Below are 17,414 nucleotides of genomic sequence, written 5' to 3'. Positions count from 1 at the left end.
CTGAAGAGGAATCTTTTCTGGACCCAAAGCCTTCAGAAGATTTTTGGCTATCTAAGACCTACAAAAAAGTCCCAAAATATAATAAGATGTCTTCTATTTTCCTCTTTTAATCATTTTTATGAAGGAGGAATCTAGGGATCCAAAGAAGGAATCGAGGCCAATGAGATCTTCAGTACTCAACTTTCCAATTCCTTGTCATTTCAACTAACTTGGTTAGAACCTAATGAATACCTCCTTTACACTCTCTTTTGCAATTCCTAATCACTTGGTAGCTGTACCTAACTTCCCTCACCAGTTCTCACTAACTGAAACTCCCTCTACCTATGTAAGTTGGCACATTCTCTGTAATTTATAGTCCTAGAGAGTTAGGATCAAAGGACCAGAGAGAGCCCCAAAGAACGCCTACCAAGCCCTCCCCCGCTCCGAACTACAACTCCCATGATGCCTTGCTCCCACGCCTCTCCTTCTGGTAGGCCAGAATCCGGCGCAGAAGAGCCCGAGTTCCCTCCACAGCCCTCGGACTACGACTCCCAGCAGCCTCCTGGCCACGACAAACGGTCCCGCAGCCACTTCAGATCCGGAGGCGGCGGCGGCGGCGGCAGCAGCAGGGGGTGAGTTAGAGGGGCCCGGGCCGGGAGGATGCGGAGGGGCGTGCGCCCGGGGGGGTGCCTCCTGGAGGCAGCAACAAGGCTCTCCCTGCTCTCCCCCCACAGCCGTAGGAGCAGCTGGAGAAGATGGCGGCGGGAAGCGACTTTAACCCCGGGACTGAGGAGGAGAGTCCGGGGCTCAGTGCCAAGTGAGCTGGGACCCCAGGACTGTGGGCCCCCATGCCCCGGCACCCAGGGGTCCGGACCCCCGCCCTCCAGGAACCAAGAATTCAGACGCCCAGTGCCGTCCCTCCCCCAACCCTGCATGAGTCCGGACCCCCATCCTTACCCCCTTATCCAGCGGTCCAGACCCCCATCCCATGCTCTGGGACCCAGGAATTCAGATGCCCAGTCTCACACCTCCTTCCTCAACCCTACAAGAGCTCAGCCCACCCCCTGGGACCCAGAAAGTGCTGTCAGCCCCACCCCAAGACATAGGAATTTGGACCCCCATTCTCACCTCCCAGGCACCTCGCTGTCCCAGCACCCAATATCCTAACCTCCCAAAGTCCTCTCTGGGACCCTGGCGTTCAGACCCCCAGTCCGTGCCCCAGTGGTGGCACTGTCCTCTCTAGCCCTACCTCCTTCTCTGGTGTCCAGATCCCTAGCCGTACCCCGTGGTTCCCTGGGGAACCCTAGTGCCTTGACTAGTGTCCGACTCCTATCGGAGACCCAGCTGTCTTGACTCCTCATGCCCAGCTCCTGGCAGCGGGACTCAGGCATCCTGATGTCCCAGTTCTGCCCCCTTCGGGCATCCTTCTTCCTTCATCCCCTCGACGTGCGCCTCGGGACTCGTGTCCTGGTCCCGCACCTCCTGCTGCACTTTGGGACCTTATCCCCTACCGAGCCACTTTCCTTGTCTGCGCTAGGACACTGCTGCCCAAGTTGATGCCGGCGGGCTCAGCCGGCCGGGAGTGGCTGGAGCAGCGCCGGGCCACCATCAGACCCTGGGGCCCTTTCCTGGACCAGCGGCGCTTCTCGAAGCCTCGAAACCTGGGCGAGCTGTGCCAGCGCCTGGTGCGCAACGTCGAGCATTACCAGAGCAATTACGTCTTCGTCTTCCTGGGCCTCATCCTGTACTGCGTGTGAGCCCCGCTCCTCCCCAAGACCAAGCCACCGGGCCGATACTGGTCCCTAAGATACATACTGGGTGTGAGCCCCGCTGCTCCCCAAGACCTAGCCACCACTGGCCCCTAGAATACATACTGGGTGTGAGCCCCGCTCCTCCCCAAGACCTAGCCACCGGGCCGAAACTAGCCCCTAGGATACATACTGGGTGTGAGCCCGGCTCCTCCCCAAGACCTAGCCACTGGCCGAAACTGGCCCCTAGGATACATACTGGGTGTGAGCCCCGCTGCTCCCCAAGACCTAGCCACCACTGGCCCCTAGAATACATACTGGGTGTGAGCCCCGCTCCTCCCCAAGACCTAGCCACCACTGGTCTGTCAGATACGTACTGGGTATAGGCCCGCCCCGTGGCGCAGACTTAAGGAGAAGCCCCTGGCCCCTGTGACACAGAGGTGCAAACCTGCCTTCAGGAAGCAAACTCGGTTGAGACCCCCACCTCCCCCAGGGCGTAAACTTATTGAGAAGTCTGCTCGATTAGCTGGGAGCCCCGCCCCAAGGCGCCTCCTCTGTAAGCTGTAAACTCCGCCCTCTGGTCAGGGTCCCAGCCTGTGACCCTGGCCCTCCACCAGGCCAGTGCTGTCTCCAGGCAGTCTCTGAGTCTCTACCCACTGCCCCCACAGGGTCTCGTCCCCCATGCTCTTGGTGGCCTTGGCTGTCTTCTTCGGAGCCTGTTACATCCTCTACCTTCGCACCTTGCAGTCCAAGCTGGTCCTCTTTGGTGAGGCTTGCCCCCGCATTCCCCAGGGAGAGGGCATTGGATTTTGAACCCCATCTCTTGTCTCTTTATCCAGAACCTGCCCCAGGGCCTTCTTGGATAAAGGAGGCAGTTGGGCCATAAGGCTCAGAAAGCTGGCCTCCCTGATCCATTGTCCCAGGTGTTCCAATAGCCACACCTAAGCATCCAGCTTCCCTCCCACCCAGGGAATGAGGAGAGGCCTGAAAGGGCCCTTAGGGACCTTCTAGGCCAGAACTCATTACTGGCCAACTCTGAACTGCCCCTCTCCCCTCTGGAATCTTCAGGAGAAGAAAACTGAGGTCTTTGTGCCCAGCCTCGTGCCATCTAGGAATGCTAGATGTAGGGTCAGGAAGACCAGAATTCAAATCCTGCTTCAGACACTTATTACCTCTGACCTGTGACCAGGCTTCTGTAAAATGAGGGGTTACCTCACCCCGTGCTCTCTTTGGCTCTACAGTTCTCTTGTTCAATCCTCCTCCCCAGAGTAGGAGCTCCCCTGCGAAGTCCCCCCCCCCCCCAGGCTGGGGAACCTATCCCTCTCATTGACAGATCAGATCTCTGAGGGAGCTCAATGGCCTTGGGGGCTACCTAGAAGGAGATGCCTGTGACCTGGTCCTTGAAGGACAGATTGTTCCCTGGGCTGTCTGGGAAGACTTCTCTGCAGGGGGGATTATTGCTAATGGACCTTGATGAAACTCCCAGAAGAAAAGAGATTCCCCTTGGGGGAGGGGAGTTGGTGAGGAGTTCCTGGAATTTGGCCTTGAAATACAAGGCAGGGAATAAATTTTTAAAAATCCAAGGAAAAGCTTGGAGAAAAGAGTCCCCTAGGGGCCTCTGGATGGCCTGCCACAAGGGAGGTGGGAAGCACTGTAGGAGAAGGGACTTCTGCCTCTCTGGATGTCTTCCACAGAAGGTAAGGATTGTTATGGTAGGAATTCCTCTTTGTGTATGGACTAGATTAAGGTTCCACCTCGCCCATTCTGTGATTGGGGGGCGGTGTGAGCAGTGTTTCGGGTGGTCTGGACCAGCAGAATCTTGGGAGTTCCTGAAAGATGGCCCATCCCTGTCTCTACCAGGCCGAGAGGTAAGCCCAGCACATCAGTATGCCTTGGCAGGGGGCATCTCTTTCCCTTTCTTCTGGCTGGCTGGAGCTGGCTCAGCTGTCTTCTGGGTCTTGGGTAAGTATGTTTTGGGGAGGGGAGGAAGGGAGGAGAATGGGATGCTAGCCTCTGACCTTCCTGTTCCCCCCTCCTCTGGCTCCAGGAGCCACCTTGGTGGTCATCGGATCCCATGCAGCCTTCCACCAGCTGGAGGCAGCCACCGATGGGGAGGAGCTGCAGATGGAGCCTGTGTGAAGGCCCCCCACCCAGAGCAGGGAGGCAGAGTCATGGAGACCAAGACTTCTGGCCCCCCTCCTGTGCCTAACCTGGGGTTCTCCCAGGAGAGCAGATGGAGAGTTTGGGAGCCTGGCAGAGGGGAAATAGTTTGAGAATAAAGTACAGCCCTTGACATAGGAGTGTGATCTTGGCCAGCACCCTGCATTGTTTGCCCGTCAGTAGCATATTTCTGACAAGTCCTGTCATGGCAGAGGGGTGCGAAGCCCTTGGGACTTGTGGGATTGAGGCTTGACCCAGGAAGACTTTCGTAGGGGACTGGGGTTGAAGTAGTGGGAGTGCTAGCAGAGGGGATGGGTCAGAGGGCCTGAGAGGATGGGTAGCCCAACAGGCCGGGACTTGCTCAAGGTCGCACATATTTGGTTGCAGACCTGGAACAGAATCCCTGCTTTGTGACTGCCTTAGGGAATTGCTGGAGAGGCTTTGGAGATAGGGAACTGCCTTTATTTCAGGTAGTGGAGTTATCCTGCTGGTGTGCCATCTGGCAGAGACCACAGATTGGACAGCAACACATGACCAGCCAGTCCTCAGCTATGGATCCCTGGAAAGGAAATGGGTGGGAGACTTCTTAGGAGTGGGAGAGAAATGATGATGAGGGGCCTCAGGATAGGACGTGTCTTGGGGGGAAAGAGGATGGAGATTGAGAAGGGAAGAATTGTGGGGAGATGGTTTTAGGTGCAGAGGGAAGAACTCTAAGAAGCAGAGATGGAGGGTAGATGGGAGCAAAGGATATTAATGGAGATTCAGACTGGATGGCTATGGGTAATAGAGGGCCCCTGCTTAGAGGACAGATAAGAATTGTGGAGATGTTGATGGAGGTAGGAATGGGTGTGCTATGGGAGATGAGTTTGGACAGCCATGGAAGAGGCCATGAGAGTAGATGGAGATTTGAATAGATAGGAAAGTAGCTAGAGATGTAGAGGGGAAGCCTATAGGGACAGGAGCAGCATGGAGGAACATGAAAGGACTGTGGAAATTTGAATGGAAATCCAATGGAGAATGCAGATTTGCCCCTGGGATTGAGTAGCTCATGAAGGATAAAGATGGGAAGACAATGAGGTATTGTATTAGGGACTTAATTGGGTAAGGACCCATGGAAAATGGAAAGGCTGGAGGGGCTGGGGTCCTCCATGGCCAAAGCTAGGGTTCCATGGGGACAGATGGGGGAGGGGCCAGAGTAGCCCACGGGGGAAGGGATTGGCTGACCTGGATACCTTGAGTAGCCCGAAGGGAGGTCCTCATAGCCACCAAGGCCCCTGGCAGGTAGGGGAGACAGCAGCACTCTCCTTGGGTGTTAGCCACAAAACAGGCCAGCAGGCAGGGGAGCAGGGCCCCATTCACACCTGGGGGCAGTCTTAATCAGCCTCCCTCCCCCTCTTGAGTCTATCCTTCCCTCCCCTCTCCCTGAACATCTGGCCCCCTAAATACCCGTAGCTCACACAAGTTAGTGTAACTGAAGTCAAACAGGGCTCTGTTCCAGTCATTGATGGCCTGGAGTTTGGGGGAGAGGGCTCTGTAGAAGACATTCGAGGTCTGGGAAGACACAGGCAGTGGCTGCTTACCCACCATTGTTTCCTGGGAGGGACACAGCTCCAATGGACAAAACTTTTGAGTGCTGTGGATGTGCAGGGGGGGCAGGTTCCTGGAGGTGCCCTCCTCCTGGGTGAGGGAACTCAAGAGGCTCATCTCAGAAAAATTCATCATTATCTGGGGAAAGCTGTCCCACTGGTGGCAATTCCTCTGGTCAGCTGTGGTCTAGGCCAGGGATAGAGAAAGGGAAGGATGAGGACCCCTGCCCCCATCCCTCTTGGCCTTTGACCTGGTATGCGTACGGGCAGCGTACGGGCAAGTACACCAGAATCCTGTGTAGAGACAGCCGCTCTCCAACACGAGCAGGGACACACCCAGAGATTCCACTGGGTCTGAAAGGCTGAGACGAACTGAAAGGAGAAGGAGCCTGACTGGGCCTCTGCCTCTGCCCACCCTGCCTATGAAACTGGGGGAAGTGATCCAGCAGGCAGGCCTGCCCTTCAGAGCACAGCTGTTTCTCTAGTCCAGTCGCAGTAAGAATACAAGTATTACCTCCCATCTCCCTATCATGGCAAGGTTCCTGAAGTACTTTCTGGCCAGTCCCATTCTGAGCTAGGGAATGCAAGTGTTCTTGTTCCCTTTGTATAGATGAAGAAACAGGTCTGGAGAGGGTCACAGAACGCATGTTTGGCATGAAGTCCTGGGTTTGAACCCAGGTCTCCAACCCAATTTCTGCCACCCTAGGCCCTCCCCCAAGCTTTGTCTCCAATCCCCTTCTTTGCCCCCACCCCAGCCCTGCAGGCCTCTTTTCCCTAGTGAGCAACCCTATCCCCTGCCTCACTTTTCCATTCATGACCTCATGGCATCTAAAGCTAGAAGGGAGCTTGGAAATACTGTATCAACCCCTCCTCCTCCCTCTCCCGTCTGCCATTTTTGAGAGGAAGTGAAACAGTCCCAGAAAGAGGAGGTCACTCTCTTTAGATCACACTGGCAAGACATGGCAGAGTACCAAATCTGAACCCAGGTGTTCTAACCACCATGACCTTTCCACCACCTTCAAGTTGCCTCTCAGCCTTTGTCCCCTCCATCTCAGGCACAAGGAGGTGTGGAGGACCTGGGGTCAGATCCTGTCTGATGCTTACTCCTTGTGTGACCTTGGACAAAAGGTCTCATCTGCCTGGGCCTCAGTTTTCAAGTCAGTAAACTGAGGGGGTGGAATTGGCTGATCCTCTGATGCTTCACCTGTCAATGACCACCCCCCCCCCACCCCCCGGGGCTCCTTAGTGAAGGGGACCAAACCTGGGGAGGGGCTGGAAGAGCCAGGGCTAGGGGACAGAAGAGAGAGGGCCGCTTTGGGGAGAGGCTGAGAAACGAAACCGGGCATCTCAAGGTGGCCTCAGATGGTCCCTGTTGGGCCTTTGCTGGGCCCAAGGCCTCTAGTTCCCTTGGCCCTCCACCTTGCTGCCCCCGCTCTCACCACGAGGGGGCCCTTAGATTTTGTTCTCTGCAAGGGCGGAGTTTCGGAAGAGGGCTTGAGCAGGTGGCAGGAAGGGTAAGGGATCCGACGCCTGGGTCTTTGAGAAAACTGATGATGAGGAGCCACACCCCGCGTCTGGGTCTCCGAGGGTCCCGACTCCGGATATGGAATCATAAACTTAGAGAACTTTAGAATATTAGAACACTAACGGTCCTTAGAGACCAGCTAGCCAGACTCTCCTTTAAAGTGAGAAACTGAGGCTTGCCCAAGACCCCAGTGAGTGCAAAGAGAGAACTTAAAGCTTGAGGGAAAGACAGGAGCTAGAGTGTGACACTTGGATTCCAGAGGAGGGGATGTCAGGACGCCTGATTCCTTAAGGGGGTGGGGGTGAGGTGGAGACTGGGGTCCAGGACGCCTGGGTTCTTGGGGGGTTAGGGCTGTGGGATCTGAGAGGGAAGGAGATGGGTCTGAGCTTTCAGGATCTCTGAGAGGTCCCGGCGCAGTGGGGTCTGGGGAGTCAAGGAGACCGTAAGCCGGGGATGGAAGGCTAGAGTTCGGCATGCTTGGGTCACTGAAGCGGGAGAGGATGAGGGAATGAGGATGCCTGGGACACAGGGACGTCCGAGCCCTTGAAAGCTGCTGGGGCAACTGCGCCGACGCCGGGGTCTGAGAGGCGGGAGGCTTGCGTCCCGAGGGCCAGGAGCTGCAGCGAGAGGGGAAAAGAGCCCGGGTCTGGAAGTGCGGCGGTCTGGCCAGGCGGGGGGCGGGGGTGGGGGGGTGAGCCGAGTGGAAGTGACAGGAGAGGAAGAAAAATGGGCGAAGAAATGAGAGCGGACGCGCGGGCTGCGGCGAGTCCGGGAGAGGGGGCGAGAGTGGCGGCGGCTTGGACTCCCCGAGCCCAGGCTCAGCTCCCTAGGGACGCCCCAGCCCCGAAGCCTCCCCGCCCCCGCGGACCCTCGGCCCTCTTTGCTGGCCTGTCCTACCCCTCGGCCCCTCTCCTCACCACGCTTCCCTCGAGTCCTCTGTATTCCGCCCACTGGCGTTTGCTTCCTCCTCCACATTCCATTCGTCCCCGACTGCCTATCGCCCTTCCCCTGGGTTCTCTTCCTCCCCAACTTCTAGTCCCCCTTCCTTCGCGTTCTCTTCCTCTTTCCTCCCCCTACCATTCCAAGTTCTGTATTCCTACGTTCCCCTGTTTTAACCTCTTCTTCTTCGCCTTCCTCTGGCCCCACAGTGTTCTCAATGCTCTCCCTTTTCCCCTTTCCTTTCATCCTTCCCCCACAGTCTATCCCCCTTTCCTCTCCCTCTTCCTAACGTCCCCCAAGTTCTAGCCTCAGGTCGGCATTCTCTCCCTCTCACGTTCCCCATCTCATCCTTCCCCCCCAATATACACATTCTCTTCTGGACACTTGGCATTCCATCCCCCCCTTTCTGTTCTCTACACAGACACAGACATACACACACACACACACACGCACACACACTCATTTTCTCCACCTCCCAAGATTCTGTGCCCCCCCAGCTCCTTTTCCATCCTCACCCCCCCAACCCCCAGTTCTCTGCAGCTGAAGGCCCCGGGGGGCGGATTGGAGGCGGAAATGGGGCTCGCGCTGCGGGGGGAGCAAGAGGGAGGGGGAGAGGGAGGGGAGGGGGAGGGGCGGGGGCGGCGCCCAATGGAGTGGAAAGCAGGACAAATGAGCGGCGGCCCGCGCGGCCGACAGGCCCTCTCCATCTTCCCATTAGCGCCTAATGGCCCCCCCGCCGCCGCCTGATGAAGATTTATCGGCCCCGGGCCGGGCCCGGCCCCCCGCGCCCCCCGCCTCGGCCCGGCCTCAGCCCAGGCCCTGCCCCCGCCCCTGATGAAGTCATCACCCCGGTAGGGAGGGGTAGAATAGTCTCAGAGATAGGGAGACAGAATCAGAGGCAGAAACTCAGTGAGATAAATTCAGAGGGAATGAGATGCAGACCCCAGACCAAGACAGAAAACCGAAGGCGGAGACTGAGGCACCGACTTGGAGAGACAGAGACGCTGAGATTCAGAGAGACAGTCTCAGAGAATTGAAGGCACAGGGATGTGAGGAGACTCAGAGATTCAGAATCAAAGATTCAGAAGAGGGGAGGAGGGGAAGTGGGAAAAGGGGCAGTGCTGGATGCCCTGGGCTCCCGTCCCTTGGAGGTGGGTGCTGGACACTAATGATCTCTCGTATTTGGGAAGCTATCATCCCCTCACCCATTTTAGAGATGGACTAACTGAGGCCCAGAGAGAGGAACCTTGTCCAAGGTCATACGGTGTGTCAGCAGCACATGGGCCTTGAACAGAGGTCTTGCTTCTCTCCTGCCGACTGCTCAGTTCAACACATCAGGCAGGCTGTAGAACCTCCACAAGGAAAGTCACCAGGCTCCTAGCAGAAAGAATAGAACTGGTCCCCTGTACTCTTGAGTCTCCAGGGAGAAGGTGGGACTGCCAAATGAATAGGGTACAGGTCTTGGAGGGGGGATGCTGGAGGCTGGATAGAGGCAAAGTTCCCCGGAGGAATCGGGAGGGAAGCTAAGTAGGAAGGCTAGTATTCCCGAAGAGGAGAGAATCTCCTGGGACCATCGGATTTAGAGACATAAAGGACTGCTTCATTTTACAGATGAGAAAACTTGCCCAGGATCCCACAGTAACTGGCAAAGGCAGGATTCACATCCCAGGCCACTGACTCCCAAAACAGTACTCTTTCTGTTATGCCAATTTCCCCAGACTCCTTGGCAGCAGGGAGGTTGGGGGAGAGAGACTTCGGGGGGACTGGAAGAGGGAGATGCTGGGAACCTGAAATGGAGAGGAAGGGACTGAGTGTTTGGGTGCGGGGCCTGGGGGGAGGAGTGAGGAGGCCTTCCTGATTGATTCCTGTTTACCGCCTGTCCCCGCGGGCGGAAGAGCGCATCGGCACCATCCATCAAGGCCCCGCCGCCTCCCTAATAAAAACATTTTATTCCTAAATGATCTCGAACTAATTAACTCAAAGTGTTAATTAAAGTTTGCGCAGACGGCATTGTCATCGGAGGGGCTGGGGATCCATCTTCCCCCAGAGATGGAGATGGAGATTGAGATGGAGAGGAAGGCTCAGAATCAGGCAGACTGAGACAGAGACATTCACAGTGCAAGAGACAGAGATATTAGGAGAGATGAGGACATAACGGGGATAGAGACATTTAGGGTTAGAAAAGAGATGAAACAAACAGGGAAAGACAGACAAATACAGTGATGGATAGTGTGTGCTGAGGGGGGGACTCACCACCTCTGTCCTACCCTGATTCTCTAAGCATGTGAGAGCACATACATGTAGACAGACAATTCACAGAGCTCAAAGAGACAACCGAGACCATCTGGTCCAATCCCAAGGCCCAAAGAGGTTAACCAATTTGTTCAGTCCATAGGTAAGCATTGGTACCAGGATTGGAGAAAGCAGGGTCTGTGTGTATTTCTGAGCAAAAGATCCATGTGCGTGAGTATTTGTAGAGGTGTGCCAGTGTGTACATGTGGGTAGGTATGTGCATCAGTGTCCATATGTATCACTAGTCTATGTGTCTCAGTGAACTGAGGAATATGTTTCTATGTGGTGGCTCATATTGTATCTCCATGTAAGTACTTCTTGTATGCATGCACAAGCATGTACGTGGAAACAAACCTATGTGTGGAGGTTTCTTTTTTGCGTGCACACAGACATGCATGTTGAGAGCATGTAAACATATAAGTGTATTGCATTGCACATATCAAGGCCACAAGTGTGTGTGTATGAATACATATAAAACCTCTCTGGACCTCAGTTTCCTCCTCTGGAAAAAAGGGGATTGGACCAGATGGCCTTAGATGTTTCTTCCAGCTCTGTGACATGCTTAGAGAATCAGGGTAGGCTATAGATGTAAGTAGGTAGGTAGATAGATATATTTGCATGTGTACAGCAGATATATGGGGGGGAGAATGTATCCATGACCTGCGTATGTGAACATGTGGGGTTGTTTCTTTGCTCATACATGTCCTTGTGTGTGATCATGTATGTAACATATGTGTTTGTGCAAAGTGTTTGTATACTGTGCTGCTGTGTCCCTGCCTAAGGGTCACATACATGTGCATCTGTGTGTGTTATATGAGGTCAGGGATTCCTCCATTTTGGTCTCTGTAGTCCCAGCTCCTAGGTCCTTAAGACAGATTCATTGCATATGTGAGATTATAAACATAGTTAAGTCAGGAGACACATACTCCAGATCTTGGTGACCTTGGGTGAGTCCTCTCCCCTCTCTTGACCTTGTTTCTTCATCTGTAAATGCAGGGTCTCTGGGATCCCTTCCAGCTTTGAAATGTCTCATGTTCTATGTCCTAGGGTCTCATCCATCTGCGTTGAAAAGATTCACACAGGCATGCCACTCAACATGCATGTAAATTGGTGTAGCATGTGCACAGGTGCATGTGTGCGCTACACATATATGTACATATGTGTGTAGATGGGTGGTGAACCTTATCTATGTATCATCAGTCAGCCAGTCAGTGTACTTTACAAGCTCTTGAGTCCAGCCCTACTCTGGGGCATGGGGGTTGGGGGAGGAGACCCAGAGGAAGGCTGGGTCATGGATTTTCCACTCTGCCCCCAGACAATTCTCAGTTTCTACCGGACTGAGTAGGGGGTGGGAAGGAGGCCACGTAGCATCCCCCGCAATTTACAAATGACAAAACATGTTAGGGGGGAGGGGGGCGCTTATCTGGTGGCCCAGAACTAGTAAGCAGTAAAAGTGAGCTTTGCAACCTTGGTCCTGAGACATACACCCAAGCTGAAGCTGAGTGTCACCTGGCGATTGGGACTGGGGGGTGTGGGGCAACAGGTTTGGGCTCTGACTGAAGGCCATGATCAAGGTAGGAACTGAGATAGAATCAAGAGTCACTGTCTCAGCCAAGGTTGGGGTGGGGGGCATGGTCAGAATGGGGACCATCCATAGGAAGGGCAGGGGCCGTGGCCAGAGTGGGGGCCGTGGTCAGGGCCAGGGGCGGCCAGGTCGGGGCGGCCCTGGTGTGAGCTCATATATCACGGGCTGACAGACTCAGAAAGTCCCGGAATTAAAACCTAAATCGAATATTGATCACCCGCTCGGGCCGCAGCCCCCCCAGCCCACCCGGCTCGGGCTTCCCCCTCCTCTCCCCACTCAGCCTTGTCCAGCTCCTCTCCCTCCATTTCTCTGCAGCTCCTCAAGCCCCTTCTCCCTCCTCTTCCCTCTCCTCCCCTGGCTCCCCCAGCCTCCGGATTCACACACACACACAAACACACACACACACACACACACTATAGAATTTTAAATTGGAAGCAGATCCTTAGAAATAATCAACTACAATCCCCTCATTTTTCAGATAGAGAAACTGAGGCTGACAAATAAGAAACAACTTGCCCAAGGTCAGATAGCTAGTAAAATATGAAGACAGATTTGAGTCCAGGTCCTCTGACTAAATCTACGGGTCCTTCCCCTTCACCAACCCCACTCTCCTTGCTCTTGCCTCTTTCTGGGGACCTTCCCAGGACTCCCATCTCCATCCCCCTATGTGTCTCTTTGCCCTGAATTTCTACCTCCTTCATGGCCCCCAACCCATCTGACACCTCACCTGACCTGCAGGGACACTACAGTCATTACAGAACCGTAGATCAATTAGAAGGTCCCTTAGATGACATCTAGTCCAATCCCTTCACTTTACAGATGAGGAAACTGAGGCCCAAAATTACTTGCCTCAGGTCATGCAGGAGGTAAACATCAAAGGTAGATTTGAACCCCTGCCCTTTGACTCCAAATTCAGGGATCCTTCCCCTGTATCACATTGCTTTAAAGACAGATTCAGCTGCTGCACAGTAACAAGAGGAAAGGAGCTCTTCTACCCAGAAGGAAAGGACTCTCCAGGACTGGTCCCCCAGACTGAAAAAAATCTCTGCTCTTAGATCACAGACTTGTGGGATGAGACCAACCTTAAACCTACATCAAGTACACGGTCTTATTTTACAGATGAGGAAACTGAGGCTTAGGGAGGGAAAAAGCCTTGACCAAGGTCACAAAGCAAGAACGTTGAGAGTGGGAAGGGTTATAGGGTTAGAGCATCTTAGAGAGCTGAGAGGGAATTGGAGAGATGGATCATCGGAGCCAACTCCCTCATTTTACAGATGGGGAAACTGAGACAGGAAGAGACTGCTCAAGGTCATCCATCCAACCAAAGCCTCTCTCCAGGATAGAAGGTCTAGGATTGAATTGTTTGCCCTTTTTGTTCCCACCGAGTATAGATAGTACAGAAGATCTGGCTGACATGCCAGGAGGGATTTAGGTCAGACTGTGGAAAGAACTTTCCCCAGCTGGAGCAGGAAAACTGGAGACTTCAGGAGAGAAGACTGGTTAGGGGTTGTGGCAAGGTTGACCGGAAGCAAGATTAAGCAGATGGGAGAGGGGATAAAGAGAAGAATGGAGTTGGCTAATGGGAAAAGTCCTAGATGCGGGTGGGTGGATAGGAAGAAGATCTACGTTGGGAAAAGGGGAGTGAAGATGAGGGAAGAAGGTCCACAAGGGGTAGCTGAGGTTGAATGAAAGGAAGGGGATCTGATGGAGGCTGGGGATCGTGAAGGGGAGGAGGGAGTGGGAGATGAGGCCCGAGATAAAGGGAGGATGAGAGGAAGAAGCAGAGTGAGGGATGGGAGAATATGGGCCTTAGAAGAGCCGAGAGAACAGAAATGGGGGATTGAAGGGAGGACTAGAAAAGGAAATCTGAGTGGAGAAAGACTAAGGGGGGGAGGGGAGAAAGTGTGGAGTGGGGAGGAACGAGGGGCATAAGAGCCGGTTTGGGGTAGGGCCTGATGGTAGAAGGGTCAAGCTGGGGCTAGCTGAGGGGAGAAGGCTCCCACTGCGAGGCTGAGGGGAGAAGGCGGGGTGGAGGGGGGCAGTATGGGGGGGGGGGGGCGGGGAGTGCTGCAGAGAAGGCTCCCGTCTGCCCCCTCCCTGGGCCGGGTGGGGAGAAGATGAATCTTTCATGAGTGATTTGCGGCCGCCCCTTCTCGTCCTCTGTTGTTTAATGTTTCAATTTGGGCGAAAGCAAAACATTCAATCAGGCGGATTAACTGCGTAATGCGGCTCATCACTCACCCTGTCGCCTCCGCAACCACCGGCGGGGCCGGGCGGGGCTGGGGCTGGGGCTGGGCAGAAGCCGGGGGAGGGGCAGGGCCGGCCCCCTCAGCAGCCCCCGGCCCAGGGGCTCCCGACGGTGCCCGGGCTCCTCGCCCGGTCTTGGCCTCTGAACAGCTCCCGTCTTCTCCTCTTCAGTCTGAGTTCTCTCTTTGCGCCCCCTCCCCATCTCTCCTTGTCAATTTCCCCGTCTCTGTCTGCCTTTCCCTCGGCCCCCTCCCCAACTCCCTGTCTCTTTACTCTCTGTCTTTCCGTCAGTCTCTGTCTCTCTCTTCTCTATCTTGGTCTTTATCATTCACAGACTCCCCACCCACTCTGTCAGTCCTCTTACTTTCCCCATCTCTGACAATCTCTCTCCGCCTTTGTCTCCCTCCCTCCATTTCTGTCTGCCCATCCATCCGTCTCCGTATTCTCAGTCTCTGAATTCTGTCTCTGTCTCTGTCTCGTCTCCACTCGCTGTCCTGCTTTTTTTCCTCTGCATCCTGGATTCTTAATAGTTCTGTCCTCTCTGCCCACCAGGGGGCAGCCGATGGTGACTTTTCTGGTCTTAGGGTTTCAGGCTTCAGTCCTGCACCCCAGACCTAGGCTTCCAGTCCCTGGAATTTACCACCTACATTTCCATCCCTCCTGACAGGACCCTGGGGACTTGGATGTGTCACACTCCAGCCCCTATCTCTCAGGGACTCAGGCATCCAAAGTCCCACTACTAACCTTCTCCCCTCCACCTTTCTGACTTCTTAGGGACCAAGAAGTCCTGACTCCACCCTCCACTACCCTGGCCTTAGGAGTCCTCATCCTCCAATCTCAGTTCCCACAAGTGTCCATGTGTCTGTCCCTCCATCACCTGACCTTTAAGGGTCTAGATATCCTGATACTATGGTCCCCCCTGCCCTTTCAGGGATCCAGGAATCCTACCTCACCCTACCCCAACCTCTGATTTCTTGGGACCCAGGAGAACTGACTCCCAAAGACCCTGTCTGGGACTCAGGAACCCTCATCTTCCAACTCCAGTTCCCACAAGTATCCATGTGTCCCTCCATCCTCTGCTTCTTAGAGACTGAGGTATCTTAATCCTCCAGCCCACACCCTCTTGAGGACACAGGCATCCTGTTCCTCCAGCTGCTTCCCTTCAGAGACCTAGGCATCTTGGCTCTCCATCCCTGGGAAGGCTGTTGCGATATCAAGGCCTTCCATACTCCGTGCCTTCCCAGGCTGTCTCTGCCACCAATTCTTTCTTCTCTCCCTCATTTTCACTCTCCTGGTTCCCAAGGGCCTGGGCTGTGACCTGCTCTGGGATAAATGGAGATTTCAGCTCGAGGGTCTGACAGGCGCTAAGCAGCCCCCTCCCAGGGTGGGCTGGGACTCAGGGCCCTGTGCACACATACAGATACACAGATGAGGTGCAAATATAGAAGATTCTGAGGCCACACACACACACACACACACACAGACAAGTGAGTTACACAGACACAGATTCATGCCTGGATACACACATATGAAGAGACACACACATAGACAACAGAGAAACAGGCCCAAATGGACACACAAACTCACCAACAACCAACACACAGCTAACAGTCAGACCCAGACTGAGACATCTACCAAGTCTCACATGCACACAGAGAGACAATCACAGACACACATGGAAACATTAACACACACACACATGCTGAGAAAGATCCTTCCACACCCTGCCATGCACCTGCTAGTGAGGCACACAGACACACACCCTGAGACACACAGACACATGCACTCAGATACACACTAAAACATTTGAATTCTGACATACACACACTTCAACAAGCCCCAAATTCAAATTTCCTCTCCCTCCCTGCCCCACAAACATTTACACAGTAACCTTACACTTATCCATCCCCAAACCAAGACACACACACACACACACACAGGGACCTTTGTACCGAAAAACTCAGAGAAATGGACACACACAAGCACAGACACAGACACAGATCATATCCATTGATGCAGACACTTAGTCCCCAGTCCATAGTCAGGGACTCTGGTGTAGGGAGAGGGGTTTTGTGACTTAAGGACTCAGCTGCTGCTGGCTCTGGTTAATTTCTCTTTCTCTCTGTCTGCATCTCTCTGTTCATCTTTTGTCTCTGATACCTCTGACACTTTCTTCCCATCTGTCTGGCATTTTGCTTCTAGAGCATCTTCTCTACTGTTACTCTGTTTCCTTTTTTCTCCATATCTCTTTGTGTCTCTATGTCTCTGGCTGAGAGCAGAAAAGTCCATCTATTCAATCCCTCCCCTTCTGGTCCTCCTCGCATTTCTCCATCTCTCAGTTCTATCAGGGAGCCTCTCTGTGACTATGTCTTCACAGAGACATCTGTCTCCCTCCATTCCTGGCTCTCTTCCTCCCTTTCCTCACTCGTCTCCTTCCTTCCTTCTTCTTTCCTTTCTCCTTTCCCCCCTCTCCTCCTTCCCTCCTTCCTTCTTTCCTTCCTCCCTCTCCTTTCTTTCTCTCTCTCCCTCCTTCCCTCCTTTTTTCTCTCCCTCCTTCTTTCTTTCCTTCCTCTTCTTTCTCTCTTCTTCCTTTCTTTCCCTCCTTGTTTCCTTCCTTCCTCTGTCTTTTTAATCTCTCACTCTCTGTATCCTCTCTTGTTCATCCTTTCTTACCCTCTTTCCTCCTCCCCTTTCCTCTCTGCTCCTTTCCTTTCTCCTTTTTCCCTCTTGAGACTCTTTATTTCCTTCTTACCTTCCTCCCCTCCTTCCTTTCTATCTCTCTCCTCTGTCTCTTTAATCTCACAGATTGTTTCAGGTCCCTTTTCTGTTTGCCAACTTTTATTTGTTCTCTTTTCCTCCCCTTCGCTTGCTCATCTTTTCCTCTCCTCCTCACCTCTTTATCTTTTCCTCAGTTTTTCTGTTTACTTATCTTTACCTGTTTCCTTCTCTTTTCCTCATCACCTCTTTTCTTGTCTTTCCATTATCTTTCATTCTTTCTCTCTTCTTTTCTACACCTCTTTCTCTTCTTTTTTCCATCTTCTCTCCTTTCCCTTTCTCATCCTCTCTTCTCTATCTTCTCCCTTCTCTTTGCTTCCTTCTGTTTTCCTTCTTTCCTCTTCCTCATCTTTGTTCACTCACTTTTTTCTCTCTTTCCCTTTCTTTGTGTCTCATTCCTTCTCTCTCCAACTTTCTCTTTCCTTTATGTCTCTCCTTATCTCAGTCATTCTTTCTTCCTCCTTCTGTTTCTTTCTTTTCTTCCTTTGCTTTCCATTTTCTTCCTCCTTCCCCAGTCTCCTTTTCTCTTTTTTCTTCTCTCATCTTCTCTCATTCTTTCTCTTTTATCACTCTCTCAC

General features: G+C 53.6%; 2 protein-coding genes across 5 annotated transcripts; one reads left to right on the top strand and one right to left on the bottom strand.

Moving 5' to 3' along the window:
- The first annotated feature begins 453 nt into the window (after nt 1–453).
- RABAC1 (Rab acceptor 1) lies at nt 454–4,020 on the top strand. Its single transcript, XM_072607878.1, has 6 exons — nt 454–611; nt 714–796; nt 1,517–1,732; nt 2,396–2,493; nt 3,588–3,689; nt 3,775–4,020. The coding sequence occupies exons 2-6, from the start codon at nt 735–737 to the stop codon at nt 3,864–3,866; spliced, it is 570 nt and encodes a 189-aa protein (XP_072463979.1). The 5' UTR covers nt 454–611; nt 714–734; the 3' UTR covers nt 3,867–4,020.
- A 307-nt stretch (nt 4,021–4,327) lies between these two features.
- Nucleotides 4,328–8,262, bottom strand: LOC140503694 (cornifelin homolog A-like). 4 transcript variants are annotated; one of them, XM_072607876.1, is made up of 5 exons: nt 7,916–8,262; nt 6,913–7,615; nt 5,468–5,660; nt 5,112–5,248; nt 4,328–4,446 (listed from the first exon to the last, which is right to left on the bottom strand). In XM_072607876.1, exons 2-5 carry the CDS (start codon nt 7,084–7,086, stop codon nt 4,354–4,356), a joined length of 597 nt encoding a protein of 198 aa, XP_072463977.1. In that variant the 5' UTR covers nt 7,087–7,615; nt 7,916–8,262; the 3' UTR covers nt 4,328–4,353. The 4 variants fall into 4 exon arrangements, with proteins under 4 accessions (XP_072463977.1, XP_072463976.1, XP_072463978.1 ...); XM_072607875.1 differs by having other exon boundaries at nt 5,120–5,248; nt 5,345–5,660; nt 7,916–8,253; XM_072607877.1 differs by lacking the exon at nt 5,468–5,660 and adding an exon at nt 5,345–5,438 and having other exon boundaries at nt 7,916–8,251.
- Nucleotides 8,263–17,414: the final 9,152 nt, after the last annotated feature.

Source organism: Notamacropus eugenii, chromosome 5 (assembly GCF_028372415.1).
Source record: "Notamacropus eugenii isolate mMacEug1 chromosome 5, mMacEug1.pri_v2, whole genome shotgun sequence".
Lineage (NCBI taxonomy): Eukaryota > Metazoa > Chordata > Mammalia > Diprotodontia > Macropodidae > Notamacropus > Notamacropus eugenii.
The sequence above is the reverse complement of the archived record's forward strand: the minus strand, read 5'-3'. Positions and strand labels throughout refer to the sequence as shown.

Bases quoted from the DNA above. Each gene is read 5' to 3' on its own strand.
- RABAC1 (XM_072607878.1), top strand. From the start codon at position 735: ATGGCGGCGGGAAGCGACTTTAACCCCGGGACTGAGGAGGAGAGTCCG. The intron at 1,733-2,395 runs GTGAGCCCCGCT...CTGCCCCCACAG, and splicing joins GGCCTCATCCTGTACTGCGT to GGTCTCGTCCCCCATGCTCT. The intron at 2,494-3,587 runs GTGAGGCTTGCC...TGTCTCTACCAG, and splicing joins GTCCAAGCTGGTCCTCTTTG to GCCGAGAGGTAAGCCCAGCA.
- LOC140503694 (XM_072607874.1), bottom strand. From the start codon at position 7,086: ATGATTCCATATCCGGAGTCGGGACCCTCGGAGACCCAGACGCGGGGT. The intron at 5,661-6,912 runs GTGAGAGCGGGG...TCCCTGGCCTAG, and splicing joins AATCTAAGGGCCCCCTCGTG to ACCACAGCTGACCAGAGGAA. The intron at 5,249-5,344 runs GTGAGCTACGGG...GACTGCCCCCAG, and splicing joins CTTCAGTTACACTAACTTGT to GTGTGAATGGGGCCCTGCTC.